At 44.4% G+C, this 27,545-nt stretch overlaps 1 protein-coding gene across 5 annotated transcripts in view; it reads right to left on the bottom strand.

The window, feature by feature from the left end:
• The window catches only part of lrrc9 (leucine rich repeat containing 9), a 302,164-nt gene that overhangs the window by 11,758 nt on the left and 262,861 nt on the right, over positions 1–27,545 (bottom strand). For all 5 annotated transcript variants that reach the window (XM_070877538.1, XM_070877541.1, XM_070877539.1 and 2 more), the window contains 2 exons: positions 22,559–22,776; positions 2,103–2,171 (listed from right to left, as the gene is read on the bottom strand). In XM_070877538.1, coding sequence (XP_070733639.1) covers positions 2,103–2,171; positions 22,559–22,776 — 287 coding nt within the window. The remainder of the gene's footprint in view (positions 1–2,102; positions 2,172–22,558; positions 22,777–27,545) is intronic.

Genomic DNA, 27,545 nt, shown 5'->3' with positions numbered 1-27,545 from the left:
ACCTAGCTCTGTCAAGCCCGTGTGGTGGCTGGTGTTCAACAGCCACCACACATAAAAAAAATCCACGCACCCTCCAAGATGTGTTTCGGGATCTGGAATATTAGGTCCTTCATTGAAACACCTGTGAACTCATTCCTTTTTGGCGTGGAAGCAATTCATCCTTGCTTCGAGGGACTGCCTATGATGATGATGATGAGTTAGAATTTTTTTAGTTTAGTTTAGTTTTTTTCAAAAGGGGGCGTTACTAGCCATCTACGCCTGTTTTGGCCATTTAGGCCACTTTGGCCAGCTAATAGTTGCTCCAAACTAACTTAAGCCAGCGTATACGGCCACAAGCCTTGCGGAAAGTTAAGAAATCAGCGCAGATAGGTACTAATGACTTGGCTAAAGAATGTGAATAGAATCAAACAGCTATACAGGACATCATATGACAAACTTCGCAAAGTTAATTTACTATGCAACAGAAGTATTCATGGAAGCTTAAACTATAAAAATAAAAGAAGTAAAGAGACAAAACATATTTACATAATTTTTTCAAAATATCCAAATAAAAAAGAGAAGTACTTCCTGTTCATAATTCTTATGTAGGAAAGTATTTTCATCAACAGGGTGAAGGAAAGTCTTGAGTAAGCTCATTAAAATTACTGGCTACACAGTTATCAACACCCCCGCCCCAGATCAAAACTCCCCCTCCCCGGATCAAAACTCTCCCCCCCCACCGGATCAAAACTCTTCTCCTCCTTCCCCCCCCCCGGGTCAAAACTCTCCTCCTTCCCTCCACCACCACCCCCCCGATCAAAACTTCCCCACTCCCTCCCCCACCCCCATCAAAACTCTCCCCCTCCCCCCCAAATCAAAACTCTCCCCCCTCCCTCAGCCCCCCCGATCAAAACTCTCCCCCCTCCCTCCCCCCCGATCAAAACTCTCTGTAACCTGTTTGTAGCCTTAGCCCGGGAAGGCAGCAGACCGGCCTGTGCGGCAGGCCACTTGGCCCGGGACAGGGGCGGGATGCATCGGGTCCCACGCTACAGCACGCATCATCAGCAGGAGCTACTGCGCATGCGCGAATGCCCTAATGCGCATGTGGACAGCGGACAGCACTCTTTCTCGCGCAGGGCCCTACCTCCGCCCCCCCAATGGAATCGCCACGCTGCGCCAAGCCCCGGGAGAGTGAACAGAGCGGCCAGAATCCAGGGAGGTCTTTTTGGTGCCGGTTTAAGCCTAGGAAGTCGGGGCATCTCACGTGAGTGCGCCGAAAAGACGGGGGGGCCAAATTTGGACCCCATGAGTGTGTTATTTATCATTCATTTGTTTGTTACACCATTTTCATCATACATTTAGTCTATCAGTGAGAATGTTAATATGCATGAACTGAATGGAGTGTGCTGCTGCTCAAGGTCAGCGTTGATATAAAATATATTTAGAAAAAATCTTCCACAGGCAACAGTGCACAGCAACAACTGACCATTTATTTTTATTAGCTTTTGTTTTTTCCCCCCATGAAGGCTGAATATCTGTTTCCAATTTTTTTGCCTCTTTGCTTTTTGCCTGGTCTCTTAGCCCGAACATTACAGAGGCTGAGTGAGCAAGAGTACATTTTACTCTCAGGCCTCTACCAATGTCGTTCTGAGTCCATTGCTGGAGGTGTGCGCAAGTTACTGTTTATGACTTTCCTTCTAGTTCCATTCCTCTTCCACCTTCACGATGACTCAGGACTGTGGACAAATGTAGGCTGTTGTACAATCTGTTGGAACCAAATGTAGTGCTTGCCAACCATGTACTGGCAGGACTAACTTAAAACGTATTTTGAGTTTGAAATCCGTCCCGTTTATAAGAAGGCCTATTTGACTTAGGCAGTTGTTTATCTTAGAGTATTCCAGGTCAAGACCCAACTGGACCCTGGTAACGTCCAGTTAGTTTCAGGCAGAGGAGGTGAGTGCAGTGGAAGATGCAATCTCCCCACTTGAACATTTCTTTTATTTATCAGGCTATTTGAAGAAAAGCGCTAATTGAAAGAAAGTGTAGATACTAAAGAGTTTTGATCTAACAGCTAATTCATAAATTTGTAAATTATAAAAAACACACAAAATCATAATACTTACAGGATTTCCAACAACCGAAAGCTCTGTCAAATTTGGAAGTGAATCAAGTTTTTCCAGTTCACCTATATCCTGTGCAAAATAGAGCATTTATTTTGGAAATATTTACATTGGATATAAAAGAACATTTTACTACCATGGCTACTATGTCAGCATCCAAAATCATAAAATCTTGGGTTGATACACAGTTAAATAAGCTTCCTCACAAGAAGGCAAGAAATAGGAGCAGGAGAGGCCATTTGACCCCCTCGAACCTGCTCCGCCATTTAATAAGATCATGGCTGATCTGATCATGGACTCAGTTCCACTTCCCTGCCCGCTCCCCATAACCCTTTATTCCCTTATCGCTCAAAAATCTGTCTATCTCCGCCTTAAATATATTCAATGACCCAGTTTCCACAGCTCTCTGGGGCAGAGAATTCCACAGATTTACAACTCTCAGTGAAGAAATTCTTCCTCTTCTCAGTTCTAAATGGGTGACCCCTTATTCTTAATCTATGCCCCCTTGTTTTAGTTTCCCCTATGAGTGGAAATATCCTCTCTGCATCCTATTTGTTGAGCCCTCTCATTATCTTACATGTTTTGATAAGATCACCTCTCATTCTTCTGAACTTCAATGAGTATAGTCCTAACCTACTCAACCTATCTTCATAAGTCAACCCCCTCATCTCTGGAATCAACCAAGTGAACTTTCTCTGAACAGCCTCCAATGCAAGTATACCCTTCCTTAAATACGGAGACCAAAACTGCACGCAGTACTCCAGGTGTAGCCTCACCACTACCCTATACAGTTATAGCAGGATTTCTCTGCTTTTATACTCTATCCCCCTTGCAATAGAGGCCAACATTCCATTTGCCTTCCTGATTATTTGCTGTACCTGCATACTAACTTTTTGTGTTTCATTCACAATGACCCCCAGGTCTCTCTATACTGAAGCACTTTGCAATTTTTCTCCATTTAAATTATAATTTGCTTTTCTATTTTTTCTGCCAAAGTAGATAACCTCACAGTTTCCCACATAAAGGCCCCAAGTTTCCACATGATTTGCTCCTGATTTTTAGGAGCAACTGGTGTAGAACGGAGTATCTTAGAAATCGGAATTCTCGTCATTTAGTTTGCTCCAGTTCTAGTCAGTTAGAACAGTTTCACTTTGGAACAGAATTTTTTTTTCAAAGGGGGCGTGTCCGGCCACTTACGCCTGTTTTCAAAGTTTCGTCAGTGAAAACTTACTCCAAACTAACTTAGAATGGAGTAAGTGAAGATTTTTGTACGCTCGAAAAAACCTTGTCTACACTTTAGAAAATCAGGCGTAGGTTACAAATCAGGCGTAGGGAATGGTGGGGGGGGGGGGGGTTTAAAGGGAAGTTTACAAACATTAAACACTTCAGTTTTACAAATAAAGAGCCATCATCAATAATAAATGATAAATAAATCAATAAATCAACCAATAAATCAATCAAAAAAAATTAATAAGAATAATTATTTTTTTTTAAAAATCAATAAATAAAACATTTTCTACTTACCGACTGCAGCACCGGGAGCCCTCCAACAGCATGCTGGGATGCCCCCCCCCCCCGCCGCGTGTCTCTGTCAGTGTCTCTATCTCTCTGTCTGTCTGTGTATGTCTCTCATTCTCTGTCTGTCAGTGTCTGTGTTTCTGACAGCGAGGGGAGGGGGAGGAGGGGGGTAGAGGGAGAGAGGGGGGAGCAGAGGGAGGGATGGAGGAGAAGGGGGAGGGATGGGGGAGAAGGGGGAGGGGGAGAAGGGGGGAGGGGGGAGAAGGAGATAAAGGGGAGAAGGGGGAGAAAGGAGATGGGGGGAAAGGAGATGGGGAAAGGAGATGCGGGAAAGGAGATGGGGAAAGGAGATGGGGGGAAAGGAGATGGGGGAAAGGAGAAATGGGGTGAGGAGGAGAAATGGGGTGGGGAGGAGAAATGGGGGGGAGGAGATGGGGGGGGAAGGAGATGGGGGAAAGGAGATGGGGGGGAAGGAGATGGGGGAGGAAGGAGATGGGGGGGAAGAAGATGCAGGGGGGGAAGGAAATGAAGGAGATGGGGGGGGGAATGAGATGGGAGGCGGGAAGGATATGGGGCGGGGGGGGGAAGGAGAAGGGGAAGGAGGCGGAACGGGCCGGGCCCGAGACTTCGGGCAGGGCCCGTCCCCAGCACCAGATTTACAGGTAGGTGGCGTTGGGTCGGGTCGGGGGTTGGTGGGAGGGAGGGAGGTCGGTTCGGTTCGGGTCGGGGGGGGAGGGAGGTCAGGTCGGGGAGAGGGAGGTCAGGTCGGATCCAGTCCGGGAGCAGGGGGGAGCGGGAGTCGGGTCGGGTCCAGTCGGTGGGGGGGAGGGAACCGGGAGTCGGGTCGGGTCCAGGGTGGGGGGGGAGCGGGTGTCAGGTCCGGTCCGGGGGGGGGGGGGGGGAACCGGGAGTCGGGTCGGGTCCGGTCCGGGGGGGAGTGGGAGTCGGGTCGGGTCCAGTCGGGGGGGGGAGCGGGAGCGGGAGTCAGGTCGGGTCCGGTCCGGAGGCGGGAAGCGGGAGTCGAGTTGAGTCGGGTCGGGAGGAAGCAGGAGCTGGCCGTGGGAGGAGCCTTATTCACGCAGCCCCAGTGAGGCCATTCGGCCAGGGCTAGGGGCTGCGTGCTTTGGCCCCTCCCACACAGTTTCGGGCGCCTGGAGCTACTGCACTTGCGCGCCCACTGTAGCGCGCATGTGCAGAGGTCCCGGCACTGTTTTCAGCGCAGGTGCTTGCTCCGCCCCCTACAGCTCCTGCTGCGCTGCGCCGAAGGCCAGAGGACCTGCAGGGAGGTGGAGAATACAGAGGGTTTTTTTAGGCACACTTTGTGGCGCGAAAAACGGGCGTCCAGATCGGGACTGCACCGTTCTAGGCGCGGCTCGAAACTTGGGCCCTATACTACATCTTCCAAATTTTTGCCCACTCACTTAGACTGCAGATTTTTTGTGTCCTCTCAATTTGCTTTCCCACCCATCTTTGTATCATCAGCAAACTTGGCTATATTACACGCGATCCCTTCATCCAAGACATTAATATAGATTGTAAATAATTGAGGACACGGCACCAATCCCTGCGGCACCCCACTAGTCACTGTTTGCCAACTGGAAAATTACCCATTTATCCTGACTCTCTGCTTTCTGTTAGTTAGCCAATCCTTTATACATGCTACTATATTACCCCCAACCCCGTGAACTTTTATCTTGTCAGTAACCTTTTATGTGGCACCTTATCGAATGCCTTCTGGAAACCCAAATACACCATATCCACTGGTTCTCCCTTATCCACCCTGCTCGTAGTACATCCTCATAGTACTCCAGCAAATTTGTCAAAAATGATTTCCCTTTCATAAAACCATGCTGACTCTGCTTAATTGAATTATCCTTTTCCAAATGTCCCGCTACTGCTTCCTTAATAATGGATTCCAGCATTTTCCCAATGACAGATGTTAGACTGGTCTATAGTTTCCTGTCTACCTTCTTTTTTAAGTAGGGGTGTTACATTTGCAGTTCTCCAATCCGCTGGGATCCCCCCAGAATCCAAGGAATTTTGGTAGATTGCAACCAATGCATCCACTATCTCTGCAACCACTTCTTTTAAGACCCTATGATGTAAGCCATCAGGTCCAAGGGACTTGTCCGCCTTTGTCCCATTATTTTACCGAGTACTACTTCAATAGTGATAGTGATTGTATTAAGTTCTTCCCTCCCTATAGCCCCTTGATTATCCACTATTGGGATGTTTTTAGTGTCTTCTTCTGTGAAGACTGATACAAAATATATGTTCAACATCTCTGCCATTTCCCAGTTCTCCATTATTAATTCCCCAGTCTCATCCTCTAGGGGACCAACATTTACTTTAGCCACTCTTGTCCTTTTTATGTACCTATAGCAACTCTTACTGTTTTTATATTCCGTGCTAGTTTACTTTCATAATCTATCTTCGCTCTCTTTATTTTTTTTTAGTCGTTCTTTGTTGGCTTTTAAAAGTTTCCCAATCCTCCAGCATCCCACTCGTCTTGGCCACATTGTATGCCCGTGTTTTCAATTTGACACTGTCCCTTATTACCTTAGTTAGCCACAGATAGTTATTCCTTCTCTTACAGCCTTTCCTTCTCATTGGGATATATTTTTGTTGAGAGTTATGAGATATCTCCTTAAAATGTCTGCCACTGCTCATCAACCGTCCTATAATTTAATCTATTTTCCCAGTGCACTTTAGCCCACTCTGCCTTCATACCTTTGTCGTCTCCCTTATTTAAGCTTAGGACACCAGTTAGAGATCCAACTTTCTCACCCCCAACTGAATTTGAAATTCAGCCATGTTATGGTCACTCATTCCTAGAGGATCCTTTACTTGGAGATCATTTATTAATCCTGTCTCACATTGCCACCAGATGGATTTGTGAAGTACTACACATCAAAAGTATATATACATATATTTTTCTCCATGTAAACTCCGCACCTGTTCTGTACTTTTACTTTTATGGCCCTTTGGTCCATATGTTTTATACCTTTTTACTTTCAAGCTTAAATTTTTTCCAAATATGCATTTCCCTTTTGCACAACGGTTAAAAAAACTTAATGTAGCCAGAAAACAAATGGAATATAAAGCTCCTCGACCAGGCCAACATCACCAGCATCGAAGTACTGACCACACTCGACCAGCTCTGCTGGGCTGGCCACATTGTTTGCATGCCTGACACAAGACTCCCAAAGCAAGTGTTCTACTCGGAACTCCTGCATGGCAAGTGAGCCCAAGGTGGGCTGAGGAAATGTTTCATGGACACCCTCGAAGCCTCCTTGATAAAATGCAACATCCCCATCGACACCAGGGCGTCCCTGGCCAAAGACCACCCTAAGTGGAGGAAGTGCATCCAGGAGGGCGCTGAGCACCTCGAGTCTCATATGCAGAAACCAAGTGCAGGCAGCGGAAGAAGCTTGCGGCAAGCCAGTCCCACCCACCCTTTCCTTCCACCACTGTCTGTCCCACCTGTGACAGTGACTGTCATTCCCGTATTAGACTGTTCAGTCACCTAAGAAGTCATTTTTAGAGTGGAAGCAAGTCTTCCTCAATTTTGAGAGGCTGCCTATGATGATGATGATGATGGAATATAAAGCTGCATGACCGGACAATTTTCTATAATTCTAATGAGCTTTATAAAATAATAATGTTAAAATAAAATCAATCTCCAATTCCTATTGATTATGCAGATATTCTAGTATTAAGTACCTTTCAATGGAATACATTTACATGACCATGATTAGGGCTACATACTTCTCAGACTGGAGCCATTTCTTCTCTGAAGCTTGTCATTCACACATGGCTGATTAACAAATACAAAGACCTTTTTCATTAGTATTCTTCCATAATTACAGAGATTATTTTGGGAAGTCGTTTAGAATTAATAGGATAGGGAAAATCTAACAAGTAGGTGAAAATGAACACACAACAAAAAGACTCTCATCTCAGAGTTAAGAGTAGGCGGATAAGGTTAAATACTTCCCTAATAACTTATATCCAGTTTTTATTGGTAGAATACCTCCACGGTCTTGGTTTTAAAAAAGAACTGATTGCTTTCTAATAAGAATGGCAAACAGGCACTCCAAAGAGTGAAAAGGATCTCCTAATTTATGGTGCATCAGCTTCACTGAGTGCTGCAACAAATAGTTAATTATAGAACTCAACCATGTTGCCTGTAAATAAAGGTAATTTTTAAAATTTAACATTTTAAAAATAAACTAAAAGCATAGTGCTACTTGATGAGTAAGCACTTATGAAGGTTTAAAAACATTTAGGAAATAAAAAGCAATATACTTTTTTTCCCTCTCTTTACTCTTTTGAAAGTTTTCTATGTTAGGTACTGTCCAAGCTAAGATATAAAGTTCAGACCTTATTCTAGGCTTCCACCAATGTTACCCAACAGCTGTGTGATTGGATGTATGCCATAGTAGGTGGGTATATGACTTCAATTTTCCTTTTTTCTTGTGGGGGAAGTGCCTGGCTCGACTTGGCATCTCCTTTTGACAGCATGATTGAGTTCATGAATTTACCATGTGGGTAATCACAGGTATGAACTCATGCTACACGGGCCTGCGTGTTGGCATTTTGATGTACTGCATAATCAGCCAGTAGTACACTTTATTATAATGTATGTTTGAGGGGTACAGAAAATTTCTATCTGCTTGAGGCTCTTAAAGAAATATTGTCCTATGTTGGGCACATCTCGAGGTAATAATAATATAGCCATTACATATTTACAAGCAAACAGTGTACACAGATGGCAGAGTACATGCTGTACTTAATATGTGAATTTCTAATAATCCTGAATCCCTGAAGATACATCATGTAAATCAAAGTCAAAAATATATTTTATGCTTAAAGCAGAATACTGTGATCATGAATTTTGGCTCTTTCATTACTTCAAGTATTTGGGATTTGTCTTAATGGATAAATATTACCCTAATCTGTGAATGTTTGAAAATGTATAGAGACATTGAAGTTGAGAATGTGGGAAAATGTATAAGCAATAGAGACAGTGAAGTGAACAAAGGAATAATGGAAAATAACTAAAAGAATCTCAGACTGCAAATGTTACAACATTGATACATCTAACAGGCTGGCTTCAAGGTCTTGCTAAGTCACACCAGTAAACTTGAAACAATAAAGGGCGAGTAAGACTCTGAAAGGCTCCTTTGTGTAAAAACAGCCCATACAGATGTCGGCTCATGAGTGGACAAAGGGAAGGAGGGATCAAAGGGGATAGGCTGAACTGATTGTCACTCTAATTGTATCTTGTATCGAAAATGTATAACCGTTGTGCCTTTACAATGTAACGTCACTTGTCTGTAGGAAGTGGGTGCGCTCTATCAAGAGAGCATTCCTTCTGTCTGATAAGTCCTGGCCGGTAAATCTTTATAATAAAGTCTGCTTTGTTATAAGCAGTAACGGTATTCGACTCAGTGAATTCGCTGAACCAGATTGAGGGAAAAGAATCCACATTTACATTTGGTATCAGAAGTGGGATTTGAACAGACGACTGCCGAAAACTTGCGAATTAAGCGCCAGACTAGCCTTGGACGAGACGGGAGGAAAGTGGCCACTGGAGTGAGTATGATTTCAATACCACTCCAGTTTCCTTCGGTTTCAAAAGTCTAAGGAAAGTTTGGCCACTCGCTGGTTCTCAGGTAGTGTCTGAACGAGATCCAGGACAATCTGGCGAATACCTTTTAAACTTAGAATAGGGAAGGATAAGGAAATCGCGCGGTGACGCGAACCGGGCGGCGACTCGGAAGGATAGGTTAGAATAGGTAAATCTGGAACCTAGAACAAATTAAGTAAGGCTTACCGCGTGGAGACGTGGAGGGATCGCGTGGCGACGCGAACAGGAAAACCACGGGGAGACGCGGAGGGATAGAGAATCGCGTGAACCGTGTGGGAGACGCGGAGGTTAGGGAGTTAGGTAAATTAAGCCGTGGGACGACGCGGGACTGTGTAAATTTAAAATTGTACTTATTTCAGGTACGGCGTCGATCTTGTATATCACTTGGTCCGCCTAGGCTCTGGATAAGATAACTTAAACCACCACGGGGCGATGTGGGGACAATCGGGATTAATTAGGACCCGGATCCAACGCAGGGCGACGCCAGGGATCGGGATTAATTAGGACATCCTACGCGGGGCGACGCGAGGATGGGTAATTTAGATAAAACTACTAATTCTCTGAAAGGTCATGGATCCAAAAATAGAGCCGGCCAAAACAATTAATAGGAAAGAAGAGAGACTTTTGTGAACGTCTGTTTTGAATGAGGAGTACTTGTGTGATTTAGTGCTTGTGTGATTAATAGGAAAGAGAGACTTTTGTGAACGTCTGTTTTAAATGAGAAATGCTTGTGTGATTTTGACTGTGGATAAGAAAGCCTGTTTGGGAAACCGGGGAGTTGTGGTTTGTTTTAGCTCCACCCACTTTTTCAAACAGAGTGAAAGTTTTTTTTAACCCTTCGTAGTGTTGTCCTGTATGTGGGAAGTTTAAGAGTGTGAACCTTATTGAATTACATATATTCGGATGATAAGTTACGGAGCTAGGAAATGCACAAAGGATAGGTTTGTTGAGTAAAAGATAAAAAATACATGGTCCCGGTGGTTAAAAAAAAAGAATTTATTTGACATTCTCACTTACTTGTTGAAAGAAAACATGCAATGATTGATTACATTGGGTTGAAAGACATAAATTTAGTCTCGGAATGAGATAAAGAATGCCTTTTAAAAAAAAAAGCTTCTAAGCTCAAAAAAGTTTTAAATAAAGATTGAAATTACAAAGTTTGAATTGGGATTTTGAGATATTCAGAGAAGGCACAGCAAAATACTGAGGTGGATTCAAAAAAATTATTATTATATTAAATCTGCAGTTTAGAAGAGACAGTATAACACGACCTTGAGGCTGGAACAATTGAGATAACGAAAAGCAGCCCTCAGCCTACGTGCCAGACTTCCCTCTAGTTATGGAAAAGACAAAAAAAAAGACACAACCTTGAAAGAAAACAAATTGAACGAATTTAAAAGAAAAAGTGTCTTCGATTGTCTGAGATTTTAAATTAACAAATTTACCGAGACCCGAGCCCTCTGTGTAAAATACAAAACCTAATTTGAAGAAAGGAGATCTTAAAAAAAAGACGTAACGTACTAAAGAGGTGCTGAAAGGAAAAAAAATGTTCTGAGATTTTAAATTATGAGAAAGTTCCACTGCAGTTTGAAAAGATGCATCACTTCTGTCGAGTTGGCAGGAGAACACCACTAAATTAGAGCTCTCATTAATGGAAGGAGGACATGTTAAACCCGTAGACGTCTTAAAGAAAGAGTGCGTGCACGAGAAACGTACTAAGAGTTCCACTGGGACCTCTGAGAAAGGTATCGATAGACTAAGTAGTCAAATGGTTGGCTTTGCATTGACCGAGGCTGATGACGAAATTGAATTTCAGTAAACAAATAGCTATTAAAAATGCGTGGTCTCGTTTTAAATCAATTAAAAAAAAAAATCTTTGGTAAGTACTTGAATTAGAAGTTTAAAAAATTGGAGTTTAATCTAAATGCTGCCTTTCCTGATGAGAAGACTTTTATTATGACGGCTTTACTAATGATTTCTGCCGTTTAACGGATTTCTAATTTCTAAGCAAGTTTTGAAGGCACAAAGACTTTTTTTTTTCAGATGGTTACGTGAAGTCACGTAATGACATCAGGTCTTCTTACAAACCTGTAAAGGAGTTAACCCTTTTCATTGACAGCCGTTTTATACTGAACATTATTAATTTGGATTTCTTAATAGAAAAAGACTCACCTAACAGAGGAAATGGTGCGATAGTCAGAATAAAAATAAAAACAGAACTAGCTTATGTAATAATACTTGCCTGATACAATAAAGAAATAGATACTCAAACAAAACAAATTGAAGAGTTAAAAGGCTAAGATAAATAAGCTGAAAGAGATCCACAAACCCAACTTAACCCTAACCTCCAATTTCACGGAGTGACCTCGACATGCATGGATAAAAGATGAGTCAGACTACCAGTTGTGAAAGGCAAAACAAACACTCCCGCCGATCGGGATGCGGAGGTGCTGTGCAGTCAGACAGCTCCGAACCACCCTCCGACCCAGAAACATCTTCCAAGATTGACGTCCCCATCCCAAAGCCCCGGCAACAATTCCTGGTCCGACCAATGCGAAACCCTGATGCACAACAAGCTGCAGACCACCCCACCATAGATGTCTATGTGCCTTGGAAACCGAACGAAATTATGGCCATTCTGGCCACTATGCCAGATCGAAAGAGAGAATCTGTCAAGTTTATAGATGATCTTCGAATTACCATTGCAGTTTATAATGTAGAATCAAGGGACCTGTGGGTCCTGGTACAGCAGACCCTGAGCCCAACTGAGCATGCCCGATTTCTAACTCACCTAGGACGTGCAACCCATGATGCGTTGGCGGCTGCTCACCCTAACAATGCCCAGAACCGCCTAAACGCTGTCCTTAATGCCCTCGGCACGACCCTTCAGAAGCCCATCAGTATGGCCGCAGTATTAGAAACTAAACCCAAACGAGACGAAACTGCCGACGAATTCATGGAAAGATTCATTGAAATATACGGAGGTCAATCAGGAGATAATGCCTTCAGGGCGGGAGAGGATTCACCTCAATTCTGCGCTATCCTACTTCAGTGCCTGCCCTATTCGATTGCTCACGCTATCCGGACAAATAATATGAATTGGGAAGATGGGAAGAGGTCAGGGCTGGGGAAGACGAGATGGATGCTTTAATTGTGGGCAAGAAGGACATTGGAGTAGAGAATGTCCCTCCCGTCGGCACGAAAGAGGAAGAGGAGGAAGAGGAGGGGGGCAAGGGGAGAGAGGACGGGGATCTTACACTAACTTCTCCCAGAACAACCCCTTTGGCCAACCGTCCCCCGATTATTCGTATTGACTACGTAGCTTGATTGTACAGGGAACCTCCCCGGATGACGAACCGATTTGCCAGTTTCCAGTCCCTAGCACGGCTAAACAAATGCGACAGTGGTTGGGGATGATCAATTACTGCAGATCCTGTATCCCTAATGTCGCCCTGATGACTAAGCACCTCACACCGTATACAAACAAGGCAGCTTTAAAATAAAAAACGCAGACGTCCAAGCCTTTAAGGAACTAAAGACAGCCCTGCTGCAAGCTCCGGCTTTGGGCCGGCCCCTCTATGACCGGCCCTTTCAACTGTATTGTACAATCCTGAAAGACTGTGCTACTGCTGTCTTAACACAGAAACATGGGGATAAGTATAGGCCTGTTGCCTAGTACTCTTCCAAAAATAGACCCTGTTGCCTTGGGGCACCCTGTATGTACTCAAATATTAACCACCATCTACAATAGCCTTCAATCTGCTGCCAACCTTACCCTCCAGCAGGATATTGTTGTATACACCTCTCACTCCGTAGCTGCCCTCCTGGGTCAATTGCAGACTCAACACCTTACCATGGTCAGGCAAAGCAGATATGAGATCTACCTACTAAGTAATCCTAAGCTGACCTTTCGGCACAGTGCTGCAATTAATCCGGCCTGTTTTCTTACTGAGCCACCCCAAGATGAGGAAGAACCCAGTCATGACTGTTTATCTTTAATTCAAGAGGCCACCTCGGTCAGGGAAGATTTAGTTAATGTACCAATGGAGGACCCAGACTGTATTATGTATGTTGACGGAAGCTCTTCTATTGATCCAGAAGGTGCATGAATTTCAGGATACGCCATAGTAAACCAGGAGAATCAGGTCTTGGAATCTTCTGCCTTTGAAACCGCCTATTCCGCCCAACAAGCTGAACTATTCGCCCTCACCCGAGCCTGTATCTTGGCCAAAGACCTCAAGGTCAATATCTATACCGACTCTAGGTATGCCTTTGGGGTAGCCCATGATTTCGGAAAAATAGGGGGTTCCTAACCTCACAGGGGAATGAGATATCCCATAGGCAACTAGTATCTGACTTGTTGCAAGCCCTCATGCTCCCCAAGCGCATTGCCATTGTTAAATGTACCGCCCACACCACCGGAAAATCCCCGGTTGATATAGGGAACCACTGTGCTGACAAAGAGGCCAAACAGGCCTCTCATGGACAACAAATGGTAGTGCCCAGAATGATGAGTCAGACTAAAAATCCTGCAAAGGATAAGTTAGCCTCGGAAAAACCAATGCCAACCATTCAAGATGTTATAAAAACACAGGAGGATGCTCCTGAAAAAGATAAACTGTTGTGGAAAGATTATGGATGTACTTATGACAATGTTTCTAAATTCTGGATCACTCCCGCGGAACAGACTTGCATGTCTGACGAGTTGGCTCTATGGGTTATTGAATGTATGCATTTTGCTACTCATTGTGGAGCAAGGACAACAAGTGACACACTTTTGGCTACTTGGTGGCACCCTAGACTCCAGGCGCTGGCTCAGAACATCAGTAGTCGTTGCCTGGTTTGCCAGCAGCATAATCCAGGGAAGGGAGTCCCCTGTGATTGGGGTAAGACGCACCTACCCGAAGGTCCCTTTGAGACCTTGCAGCTGGACAACACTGAGTTGCAAAAAATTCAGTGTTACAAATATGTGTTAGTAATAGTAGATGTGTTTAGCAAATGGATCGAAGCCTACCCTACCCTGGACAATAAGGCTAAAACTGTTGTTAAGGTGTTAATGAGGGAAATTGTTCCTAGATATGGTATCCCAGCTCGACTGATGACCACCTATGTTCTTTCTCTGACTCAGGCTCTGCGAATAGCCCACAACCAGGTTTGAGAGGCTCATCTCGACCTCCCAGTTTTACCCGAATCGTCCCTTGTGGTACCAGGGAAGTATGTCCTGATTAAGAAATGGATTCAGAAGGGATTAGAGCCATGATGGGAGGGGCCTTTTCAGGTGTTACTTACTACCCCCACTGCAGCTAAGGTTGAGGGGGAAAGTGCCTGGGTTCACCTGCACCACTGCAGGCTCACCACCCTCTAACGAACCTATTTTACTGGTTATTCTAACTCCTGTTTCTGTTCCAGACTTCCTCTTCTCCATAGCTGAACAAGGCCATCTCTAGCGGCGTCCTGATTAAAAGAGTGGATCCCGAGGAGACCAGTTTGAACTTCAACCCGTAGTGATAGACAACCAGCTACAACCGACGGTGACCTGAGAAGAGAGACAAGAAAACCGAACTCTTTTAATCAGCAAAATATTCGGACTATTTATCCTTGTCCATAGAGACGCTACAAGAAACATGAAACTGTGTCTGTGTGCCACAGTCTGTATAATAGCGTTGATGTACGACAGGTGCGGCACATGGGAGGGGAGACTGAAGTGAGAGCTCCATGTAAACACCTTTTTGTACATGTCTTATGTTTATGCGCGAAATGGGAACTTTTCTAGTTGCTGGGTGTGCTCACATATCCCTATACATTCCAAAGGGGGAATTCCTTTGCGCCCCATTCCACTGACCCTAACTGAGACTGTCAAGTGGCTTCTGAGCCAGACTAGCATGAGAGGAGGGGGGGCCAATGCAAATACGAAAGATGAAAGGCGGGTCAAGATGTTGGTCTGGGAGCAACCAGACTTTCAGCTGCGAGGCGGCCTGCCCTTCGGAGCTTTCCCCCAACTGTGAAAGAGATAATAACGATACTTGCTTCTCACGTATCCCTCTTGCTTTCAAAGATTGTAATCTAACAGGTATCGTCAGAGGGATCACGGAGGGCAGGAGGAGCATCATACCGTTACCGTGTGGACAACCACGGGGACGTCACTAAGTGGGAGAGTGCTGGGTACCCTATTAGTCAAACGTTCCAGGGATGGTACCAACTAACCTACGACCGTGAAAAGGAACCCCCATTCTTAGCCCTGACCAATACCTCGGGGATTGGGAGGCCAACCGTGAACATATGTTTAACCCGAAATGACACCAGTAGCAAGGGACATATCATAGGGTACAGTAATTGCCCACACAGTCTCAACATCACAACAGGTGCACGAGTCACTATCCTCTTTCACCTTCCGAATAAAACAGGTGGAGGTCTGTGGGCCCAGTCTTGGGACCCCGACACAATATATCAGAAGGCAGCGTATAACGGCACGTATTTTGTGTGCGGGCATAGGGCATATCCCTGGTTACCTAGGCGATGGACAGGGTCTTGCTATTTGGGATATGTGGTGCCATTTGTGCAGCAAACAAGTACCCTGGCGGAAGTACATGCCTCCAGCCGACACAGGCGAGCCCTCACCCCTGCCGAAAGGTACTTTGGGGTCATGATGTTCCCATTCGGGATAGCACGCATCATGGATGAAGTACAGAACCTAGAGAGGGTATTGGAACAGATAGCTAACCATACTGCTGAAGCTCTGGAGGACATCACGGCCGAAATGATAGCCATATGGACCGTGGCATTACAAAACCGAATGGCCCTCGATTATCTGTTAGCTGAAAAAGGGGGAACATGTGCCCTGATAGGATCTGAATGTTGCACTTACATCCCCGATAATTCAGAAAACATAACCAATCTCGCTGATCACATAAGAAGGGACGTAAAGAAGTTATCACCCCTGCAGGAGGAGTAGGCTGGTTTGATTGGCTGTTAGGTGGATCTTGGGGATCGTATCTAATGCATGCAGTGATTATTCTCATCGTAGTAATAATTGCCTGTTGCTTGATTATTGGTTGCTTTCACCTTTGTTGTAAAGTCATGATGTCAAGGTTAGCAAACCCTCTTGTGGCCAGGGGCTCCCAGGTTATGATCCAGCAAACTAAAGACCTACTCAACAAGGAGGATCAGGAAAGAGAGTGCGAACGGCTGAATGCGATACTCTTGGAATAGTCACCAGGGTTATCATGGAATGATAAAAGAGGGGAGTGTGAATGTTTGAAAATGTATAGAGACATTGAAGTTGAGAATGTGGGAAAATGTATAAGCAATAGAGACAGTGAAGTGAACAAAGGAATAATGGAAAATAACTAAAAGAATCTCAGACTGCAAATGTTACAACATTGATACATCTAACAGGCTGGCTTCAAGGTCTTGCTAAGTCACACCAGTAAACTTGAAACAATAAAGGGCGAGTAAGACTCTGAAAGGCTCCTTTGTGTAAAAACAGCCCATACAGATGTCAGCTCATGAGTGGACAAAGGGAAGGAGGGATCAAAAGGGATAGGCTGAACTGATTGTCACTCTAATTGTATCTTGTACCGAAAATGTATAATCGTTGTGCCTTTACAATGTAACGTCACTTGTCCGTAGGAAGTGGGTGCGCTCTATCAAGAGAGCATTCCTTCTGTCTGATAAGTCCCGGCCGGTAAATCTTTATAATAAAACTGCTTTGTTATAAGCAGTAACGGTATTCGACTCAGTGAATTCGCTGAACCAGATTGAGGGAAAAGAATCCACATTTACAAATCCAATAATTCATTTTCCATTTCTAAGTTACAGTTCCAAAGCAAACATTCCGAATACTTTTAAAATAAACTAGTGTATCTCCTATAGCATTGCTTGTGAGGTTTTAGGCGTGGCACGTATGAAGTGGGGAGACTTTGGGCAGAAAGAAAGCTGCATATAGAGTCAGTACAGGAGTTGGGGAGGGAGCACCAACAGCAGTATGCAATGGCACTATATCTGGTGCTGAAAGGGAAGAGTAGGGAGAACAAGTCTGTAAGTGATTTTCAATTGTAAATGTTTCCATTGCACAAAAGGAAGTGAGTTTTCCTAGGCCTAGGCTTCATGGGCTAGATTGCCCAGGCATGTGAAGCAAATGTGGCCATTAATCTGTGGTTTGGACACTCCCTGAACCATTCAGAAATCTGCACAAAACCTCTGACAGAAGGATGGAAATATTTTTATTGTATATAGTTTTGGAGATCAAAAAACTGCAGTTAGAGCAATTACGTTTGCAGAGTGAGCACTTATCAGTGAATTACTCAATACTGCAACTCATTTGATGGAATATTTTTCTCAAGGCATTGCTAGAAAGGTTGTAGGGAAAAAGCTGTAGTCTTCATTGAAAGGGTTTCTATAAATTGTCTTCTCACATTCTAGGTTTCTGTGCACTGTGTTCAAATCACCTTGTCCTACACTTTCATTATTGGTTCTTCTAATGCCAGTTTATGCTGGGCTCTTGCTATATTGTAACCCATGACTAATAAATATATGACACAATGTTCAAATCAAATGCAGTGCATTTATTTCCTCTCTGTAGCATGTAAATATTGACAACACAAATTGGCACACTGTTACTCTTTGATGCTTATGCATGGTTTCAGATACCACCTAACCTACTACTCTTTCAAAGTGATTCTCTTGAGGAATGAGTAAGTGTATGGACGGATGTAGTATTCTACTGACACCCTAATAAGATTCTAGTGGCTCTATACCTCCTTGGACTGTGCATTATGAGGGCCCTACATATCAATCAGCAACATCCTGCCTAGTTTGCCTAGTTTCACTACCTCCTTCCATGTCTGGCACATCAGGCACTTCTTAGGATGGAATACCCATCAGTCCCATACCTCTTGCAATAGCGTTTGCCATTTCCAGAGTTTCCAGAATTAATGGGCCAAAAATCGCGGTCTCTACGGGCACATACAATGTGCGCACGCACCCATGGAGGCCCCACAAGTGCTGGCATGCGCCGAAAACCAACACTTGCAAACTGTCAAAATGTCTTTTGACAGTTCCAACGCATCCCCAAGAGAAGGGCCTTCGTGGGCAGAGATTTGGGCTATTTGCTCAACTCCTGCCCAGTGAATGTCCTTCAAATTCTTACACCAGCGTAAGAGCTTTAAAAGATAGAAAAATAAAATGTTATCAATCATTTTTATATTAAAAACCCTGTCCATTAAGGAAAATTAATTTTTACCCCTATTAAAACATATAAAAAGTTTCAAAAAAATTATTTTTTGTCTAAAACATTTAATTAAATTCAATTTCAATTAATTTTAAATATGTGAAGTGTTTTTCTTATTTATTTAAAATGTTTGTGTTTTTGGAGTATTCCCCATTCATAGAAATGGTGATCTCCATACAAACGAAGGTCACCATTACTGTGAATGGGGATACGCCATTTTCATTGGTTGGTCATAACATAAGAACATAAGAATTAGGAACAGGAGTAGGCCATCTAGCCCCTCGAGCCTGCTCCGCCATTCAACAAGATCATGGCTGATCTGGCCGTGGACTCAGCTCCACTTACCCGCCTGCTCCCCATAACCCTTAATTCTCTTATTGGTTAAAAATCTATCTATCTGTGATTTGAATACATTCAATGAGCTAGCCTCAACTGCTTCCTTGGGCAGAGAATTCCACAGATTCACAACCCTCTGGGAGAAGAAATTCCTTCTCAACTCGGTTTTAAATTGGCTCCCCCGTATTTTGAGGCTGTGCCCCCTAGTTCTGGTCTCCCCGACCAGTGGCAACAACCTCTCTGCCTCTATCTTGTCTATCCCTTTCATTATTTTAAATGTTTCTATAAGATCACCCCTCATCCTTTTGAACACCAACGAGTAAAGACCCAGTCTACTCAATCTATCATCATAAGGTAACCCCCTCATCTCCGGTATCAGCCTCGTGAATCGTCTCTGTACCCCCTCCAAAGCTAGTATATCCTTCCTTAAGTAAGGTGACCAAAACTGCATGCAGTACTCCAGGTGCAGCCTCGCCAATACCCTGTACAGTTGCAGCAGGACCTCCCTGCTTTTATACTCCATCCGGTCCACATGATCCTAGGCTGCACATACGCTCCTGGAATACGTGGGCCCCTATGCTGGGCTGCGAATGGAGACCTTGGAGCGCAAGTCTACATTCCTCCGGGACCACCAGGTACTTCTGTTAAAATATTTTTGGTCGGAGACATCCGCCCGCAGGAAGCCTCTGACCACAATTTCTGGGCCAATAAATTGGCTTTCCTCATTCTAAAATGCAACTCTATAGCAAGTTTGTGTATTAAAGATGCCTTTGTTAGTGCTACTTTAGGTGGTTAACAGTCTTCTAATTGCAGTTTATAGCTAAGTAAAAGATTAGCACTTCTCCTTTTGTATTGGCTGATCCAGTGTGGGAGATTAGCCCACAGATTGAAAGCAACTGTTTTTTTACTGAGCCAAATTGAGTTTTTGAATAGCACATTAATAGAAATTTAAAGGCTAATATCTTGGCTAAGGCACTCACTCTTGAATACACATAGGGGCCGATTTTCAGCAAGGCCTCCGCCCGTCTAAGTGCCGCCCAAAGTGCCGCCGAGGTATCGGGCGGGATATTCATGAAGAAGGTCCCTCGAAGGTCGGCGGACGGCAAATGGAAAATGTATGTCGCCAATCTGGGTGGCAGCGGGCGGGAGGTTGCATTCTCGGCGGCAGAGACGTTTGCCGCTCAAGTGCCGCCGAGGATGCAGTCGGGCCCACGGAGGGTCGAAGACCTGAAAAAAAAAAATCACAAATAAAAAATACAAAAACTATCTGAAGACCTTCAGGGGACCATATGCAGGTAAGTCGCTGTTGAAAATGTTTAAAAAAATGTTCACTGACCTTTTTTTCAAGTTCTTCAGACTTACTGTCAGGTTTCAGACCAGCCTGCAGCCAACGGTCCACCCCCGTCTGCCGCCGACTCCCGCCCACAGAAATCTGGGAGCTCGGCGGGCGGGAGCTCAGTTGCGCCACTTGGCCATCCGCTGACATCAGCGGGCGTTTCCCGGCAGCTCTTCCCTCCTGCCTGCTCCAAGCCACCTCCAAAGTGGCAGTGTGTGGATCTGCAGGAGGAATGTCGGCGGGAGTGTGCGACAGTCGGCAGCAGCGGGCTGCTGAATTTCAGCCCCTTAGTCATAACTTGAGAGCCATTCGGTTTACACTGTGCACACTGATGATGGTTGCACTGCAGGTCTGAAAATCAAGTGCAGACATTGCGGGCTAAAAATTTGTTTGTCCCCGAAAATGGCTGCGAGGATGATGATGTGGGATCAACCTGCGCTTGTTCAAAGTAATGCAGGCAGCATGAAGATGCTGCCTGCTAATTTTGTGGCATGCAGCCCAGCGCTGAACGCGTTGCTGAGTGGCTGTATGCTCAGCAGGGGGTCCAAGTTTGCACAGCACAAGGTTTGCATCAATTAAAGCTAGCATGCACTTCTTAAAGTCAGCCTGCACCTCTTAAAGAAGAGGTGCATTTTGGCTGCAGCAGGTGATTCAACTGGTTGGGGAAAAGAGTGTGAGCAGGAAGAAGTACAATGGCACAACAGGGGAGAGAGTGTGGTCCAAGGTTCTTGGATGCAGCACTGGAGGCCTTGTTGCAGGAAGTGGACAGGAGGAGAGAGGATACATTGCACTCGGTCCCCTCATTTAAGTCACTAATATAGAATGTAAACAACTGAAGACCCTGAGTGGATATGGCCTCCTGCTGATATCCCTTCTCCCCCTCCTCCCTCTATGAGCAGCTTGTCCTCCTCTGTGTCATCTGTGCTCATTCTCCCTGTCATGCTACAGGCCAAGGGGGATGCAAACTGCTGCACCCATGTCTGGGAGCAACTGGTCTGAGCAGAAGCCTTGAAGTAACCTATCACACCACTCCCTGGAAGCTTCAGCAACTTCAAATAAGATAAATGACCACCAAACACTTGTACAAACTCACCAAGAGCCAGTAGGAATCAATCAGCAACTAACCTGAAAGCACTTGATGATCCCTTTAAATAGAGCTGGTTGGGGGGTCCTTCCTGCTGCTGAATGTATGTTTAGCTGTGCGAGGTTAAGAGAGTGCATTAGCTCCAGCGTTGAGGTCATAAATGACAACGCTGGCGTCAAATACTTCCGGTGCATGTTCCCAGCGCCCGCACTTACGACCTACCCAAAATGGCGTCCAGCGCAGCCTGCACCAGAAGTGTGCGCATGTTCCTCAGACGCCATTTTGGATCCAAATCGGCACCCGTAGCACTGAAAAACTGTGTGCTATGGAGCTGAATTTAGTGGCCTGCCTCTATACATGTGAGAATCATGATTCTCAAAAATGTCAAAAATATATGTGCACCTAACAAATTGTTATGCACTGTCTGCTTTTCTGTGCAGTGTCTACTGTGACCCAGATTTTTCCATTTGCAGCCAACCACCCCTTTGCTTGAAAGCAGCTGCTAACTTTATTCCATTAGAAGAATTCTCATGTTTTCAAGAAAAATCCTGAATACCTGTACTGCTATTACTTTTAGCAGGGCACCAGTTTATGCATCACTTGTCCGCTAAACATCACTCTTGCACCCTGATGTTTGGCTCTATGAAAAACACATTGTTACCCACTTTTCTGTATTTTATAAAATACTTTTTACGCAAAATCTTTGGTTTTCTTCTTGAAAATGGTTACCACTATTTTGTTAATCAGCTGAAAAGTAATTGTATTTATGAATCCTTGGTGCAGAAGCAAAACAAGCACAGAAAGGAGGTATTACACAGACTATAAGGAGAAATATTTAAGTCTTCGCCAAATGATATGAGAGATAAGTGTTAAAATCTTGAAAGGAATCATTGAAAAATGTTAAATGTTTCACAAACATAATGAGGAATATTCAATATACACGCAGTTTATTTTATGCATGAGGAGTTTGCAATTCATAAATTATTAAATCTTCCTCAGGAGCAAACAAATCATATTCCAATTTTCATGTGTAATTTTAAATAAATATTCCTCATTTAATTTGCCACTATTGTTATAAAATGAACTTATATTTTGTTTCAAAGTAGAAGTCACAAAAAATAATGTAACTCAATAAGCTCCAAATGTCCAAGCCAAAGAAGACTTTAGGATCTGAAATAAAAACAGAAAATGCTGGGATTACTCAGCAGGTCAGGCAGCATCTGTGAAGACAGAAACAGAGTTAATGTTTCAGGTCGATAACCGGTCGTGAAAGGCACTATATAAATGCAAATTTTTTCTTTACCTGGATTTTATTTGCACCAAGGAAAAGTCGCTGCAGTTTTACCAGTGGATATAGGTTGTTAAGGTCACGCATCCTATTCTCCTCTAGATGGAGCTCAATGAGAGCGCTTTGGCCCAAAAAGGAGTTCTCATGAATCATTCTGACCCGGTTTCGCTCCAACGATAATTCAGCAAGGTAATGAAGGCGATCAAGGCCTTCAATCTGACTAATAAAATTGCCTACAATGGAAAGAGTTGAATTGAGTCAAATTCCATGAAAATGCGCATATAAAAACTGTGTGCATCCACTCAAGTACAAATTAATTTCTTAATAACTAAGAAGGTAGCAACGACTGGATTCAGCCAATCCAGTTTTCACAATTGCTAAGTTTCACTCAAGACACTCAGACCATTTTCATCTTCCTCTTGCCAGAACTTGCAGTGGGTATGGAATTGTTACAATTACATACATGATAGAAACAAGCCATTCAGCCCAACAGGTCTATGGTGGTGTTTATGCTCCACACGAGCCACCTCCCATCTTACTTTATCTCACTCTATCAACATATCCTTCTATTCCTTTCTCCCTCATGTACTTATCTGGTTTCTCCTTAATCTATGCTATTCGCCTCAACCACTCCATGTGGTCGGGAGTTCCCCATTCTCATCACTCTGAGTAAAGATGTTTCTCCTAAATTCCTTTTGGATTTATTAGTGACCATCTTATATTTATGGCCCCTAGTTTTGGATTCCCCCACTAGTGGAAACATCTTCTCTACGTCTACCCTAGTGAACTCCTTCATAATTTTAAAGACATCTGTCAGGTCACCTCTCATAGAAATTCTTTTTCATAGAAATTTATGGCACAGAAGGAGGCCATTCGACCAATCTTGTCTGTGTCGTGTCTCTCAGTCTTCTCTTTTTTTGAGAAAAGAACCCCAGCTTGTTCAATCTTTTCTGATTGTTACATTACACAAGGGATGATGGTGCAAAGCAAAAGGGGGTGGTAATGGGACAAGTAAAGAAAAAAAGATGCATGTAGAGGAGCTGTCAATGGCAATGGCAGAATGATCTGAAGTTGTTGAACTCAATGTTGAGTCCAGAAGGTTGTAAAGTGCCTAATCGAAAGAGGAGGTGCTGTTCCTCGAGTTCCAGTTCAGCTTCATTGGAACAGTGTAGGAGGCGGAGGACAGAGAGATCAGAGTGGGAGTGGGACTGAAAATTTAAACGGCAAGCGACCAGAAGCTCAGGGTCAAACTTGCGACTTGAAATATTAACTCTGTTTCTCTCTCCACAGATGCTGCTTGACCTGCTGAATGTTTCCAGCATTTTCAGTTTTTTATTTGCTACTTTTAATGAATTATGAAACTTTACCCCAGATTCCTTTGTGCCTCTATCCCATTTAGACTCATATTTTCCAAGGAGTATTCATCCTACCAAAATGCACCACCTCACACTTAACTCTTTTGAAACTCACTTGAATTCACTTAAATCTCTTAGAACAAATGTGTCCTATCTTTGTGGGCACATACGTATGTACCATGGGGGCTTGGTTCTTGTCCCTTAGTTCCTGGGCTCGAAGGTCAGCAAACTAAGGTAGAGATCTCGATTGCTGGAATTCACCCCTTTAAATGAATCTTTCGATTACCTGGGGCATTCTGGTTGGGTGCTGGGAGTGAAGTTTGCCTTGTGTCAGTAGTAGAGATAGACTTGATGTAAGTATTCAAATGAAGCAAAAGGGAGCATTCCCGTCCTCCCACATTCTTCTGTCCTAAAGTCAGCTAACTACCCTAGGGCAAAAGAACATTGCACTGTATCTTGCTCCTAGAACCTCACTGACCAAAGAGTCTGCGAGGGCCATGGGGCAGGCTGAAGATTACAGATAAAGACTATTTTAAAGATTGAAATCTCCCCCCAAATAATTTAAACTTCAACTGAGATCTCCTTCAATTGCTAACTGCTCATGTCTAGCACCAGGACTGGGGGTGGGGGGGGGGGGGGGGGGCGGGTGACGGGGGGGCAGGAAAATCTCTCCAATAACATTTAAATCCTATTTATTTGCATATATCTCAAGTTGATCTTGGTGTTCTGATTAGTATTTAATCATCAATTAGGCAACAGCACGGATGACAATTCTTTCTGAATCTTCAGCCCCACGAAATTCAAATAGGACAAACCAGTGATTAGGAAATATAGGTACAAGTAGGACTGAGTTGCCTCAGATTTAAGGGCGAGACTACTAGGACTCAGGGACTACATGCTGCCCATGGTATATATTAGATACCTTAGGAAACCATGTGAAGTCAGAGGCAAAGGTTTCACTACACAATAATATATTGCAACTTAGCTGCAATTTTCTGCCTTGTCTGAGAAATAATACAGAAATAAATTTGCTTTCTGTCATGTATGTACTTTTGGGATCACTAGCCACTAGATGGCGTCACTGTTGGAGGCCATTGGGCTGTACGCACATGTGTGCAGCCCAACTATTAAAGGCCAGCCATTTTGTATATTAGTCACTTTGGGCCTCAATAAAGCAGAGTTAAGGTTATACCTCTCGGAGTTAAACAATACTCAGTCTAACAGTTATTGCATACATAACATTTTGTGACAAGGCAACAAGAACCTTTGCATGCAAAAATGAGCACAATTGGATTGTTGGAGCGATTTGTGGAAGGAGAAGACTGGGCAGACTTCGTGAGCTGAATGAGCCAGTTCTTCGTGGCCAACAAAATGAAGGAGGTCGGCGACGCAGATCAGCGCCGGGCGGTGTTCCTCACGGTTTGCAATCCAAAAATTTATGGTCTGATAAAGAATCTACTCCTGCTTGTGAGTCCAACAGAGAAGACGAATGAAGAATTGTGTACACTGGTACAAGACCACCTTAAGCCAGACGAAGGCATCATCATCTCAAGATACAGATTTTATATGCACGTTCACTCAGAGAGCCAGAATTCGTTGCCGACCTGAGACATCTAGTAGGACCGTGTAAGTTTGGAGCTGTGTTGGCAGACATGCTGCGGGACTTCTTTGTAATCGGCATCAACCACGAGGTGATCCTGTGTAAACTACTGGCGGTGGGGACGTTGGTCTTGAACAGGGTCTTCACGATCGCTCAGTCATGCATGACGACAGATAGAAGTCTAAAGCAGATATCAGTGAAAAATCAAAACTCGGCAAGTACTGTAAATATGATTGATTCGGCATTCAGCAGAGCGGTACATGGCAGGGCCTACCCGACTGCGTATGCGAAACCTGTGGCTGCCCAAAGTCCGCCAGCGGGAATGCATCCGATTTCTCCGTGTTGGCGTTTTGGGGGAAATCACCGGCACCAGCAGTGCCGATTTAAGCAATATAGTTGCAAAGGCTGTCAGAGAGTGGGGCATCTCCAGTGCAAGCGTCCGCAGACGAGCAAGTGTGCTGCGACACACCACGTGGAGGATGATGGTCAGACTAGCGCGGATCTGGGTACGCAATCCGAGATACCAGAGGAGGAAGTGTATGGACTGTACTCGTTCCGAACTAAGAGCAAACCGATAACGATCAACGTGAAATTTAATGGGGTGCCGGTATCGATGGAACTGGACAAGGGGACGAGTCAATCGATTATGAGCCAGAGGGCATTTGACAAGCTGTGGGATACTAAGGCTGTGAGGCCCAGGCTGAGTTCAGTCAATGCCAAGTTGCGCATGTACACCAAAGAACTCATAACGGTGATTTGCAATGCCACAATTAAAGTGTCGTATGACGGTGTGGTGCACGAGTTACCGCTATGGATTGTCCCAGGCAATGGCCCAACGCTGTTCGGCAGGAATTGGCTTGAAAAAAATCAGATGTGACTAGAACAACATCAAGGCATTGTCGTCGGAGGAAGATACATGTGCCCAAGTACTGAGCAAGTTCCCCTCGCTGTTCGAACCAGGCATCAGCAACTTCACGGGAGCCAATGTGCAGATCCACGTGGACTCGGATGCAACACCCGTCCATCATAAAGCTCAGGCAGTTCTGTATATGTTGAGGGAGAAGGTCGAAATCGAACTGGACAGACTCCAGCGTGAAGGGATCATATCACTGGTTGAATTTAATGAATGGGTCAGCCCCATTGTTCCTGTGCTGAAAAGTGAACGCACAGTCAGAATCTGTGGAGACTACAAGGCTATGATCAACAGGGTTTTGAAACAGGATCAGTACCTGTTACCGAAGGCTGATGACTTGTTAGCCAGGGGGAAGTCATTCACCAAACTGGACTTGACATCGGCCTACATGACACAGGAGCTGGTCGAAAAGACTTACGTGCAATAACACGAATAAAGAACTGTTTATTTATCATAGGTGCCCTTTTGGAATTCGCTTGGCTGCAGCAATATTTCAGAGGAACATGGAGAGTCTACTGAAGTCCATTCCCAGAACCGTCGTGTTCCAAGATGACATCCTGATCACAGGTCATGACTCCGAGAAACATCTGAACAACCTGGAAGAGGTTCTACATCATCTGGACAAAGTGGGACTCAGACTGAAACGTTCAAAGTGCGTCTTCATGGCACCAGAGGTCGAATTCCTGGGGAGGAAATTTGCTGCTGACAGCATCAGGCCCACAGACGCGAAAACCAAGGCCATCAAGAATGCACCCAAGCCACAGAATGTGACGGAGCTGCGTTCATTCCTGGGTCTTCTAAACCACTTCGGTAGCTTCCTACCTAAATTGAGCACCTTATTAGAACCACTGCACATGCTGCTGAGAAAAGGCAACAACTGGGTGTGGGGTGCATCTCAAGACAGAGCTTTTGAGAAAGCCGCTAATCTGCTTTGCTGTAACAAGCTGCTGGTACATTATGGCTCATGTAAACATTTAGTATTGGCCTGAGATGCTTTGTAATATGGAATTGGTTGCGTACTCCAACAAGCTAATGAGTCGGGTAAACTTCAACCAGTCGCGTATGCTTCAAAAAGTTTGTCTAAAGCAGAAAGAGCCTACAGCATGGTAGAGAAAGAAGCACTAGCCTGTGGGT

Source organism: Pristiophorus japonicus, chromosome 4 (genome assembly GCF_044704955.1).
Source record: "Pristiophorus japonicus isolate sPriJap1 chromosome 4, sPriJap1.hap1, whole genome shotgun sequence".
Taxonomy (NCBI): domain Eukaryota; kingdom Metazoa; phylum Chordata; class Chondrichthyes; family Pristiophoridae; genus Pristiophorus; species Pristiophorus japonicus.
Note: the sequence above shows the minus strand (reverse complement) of the source record. Positions and strands in the feature narration are given on the sequence as shown.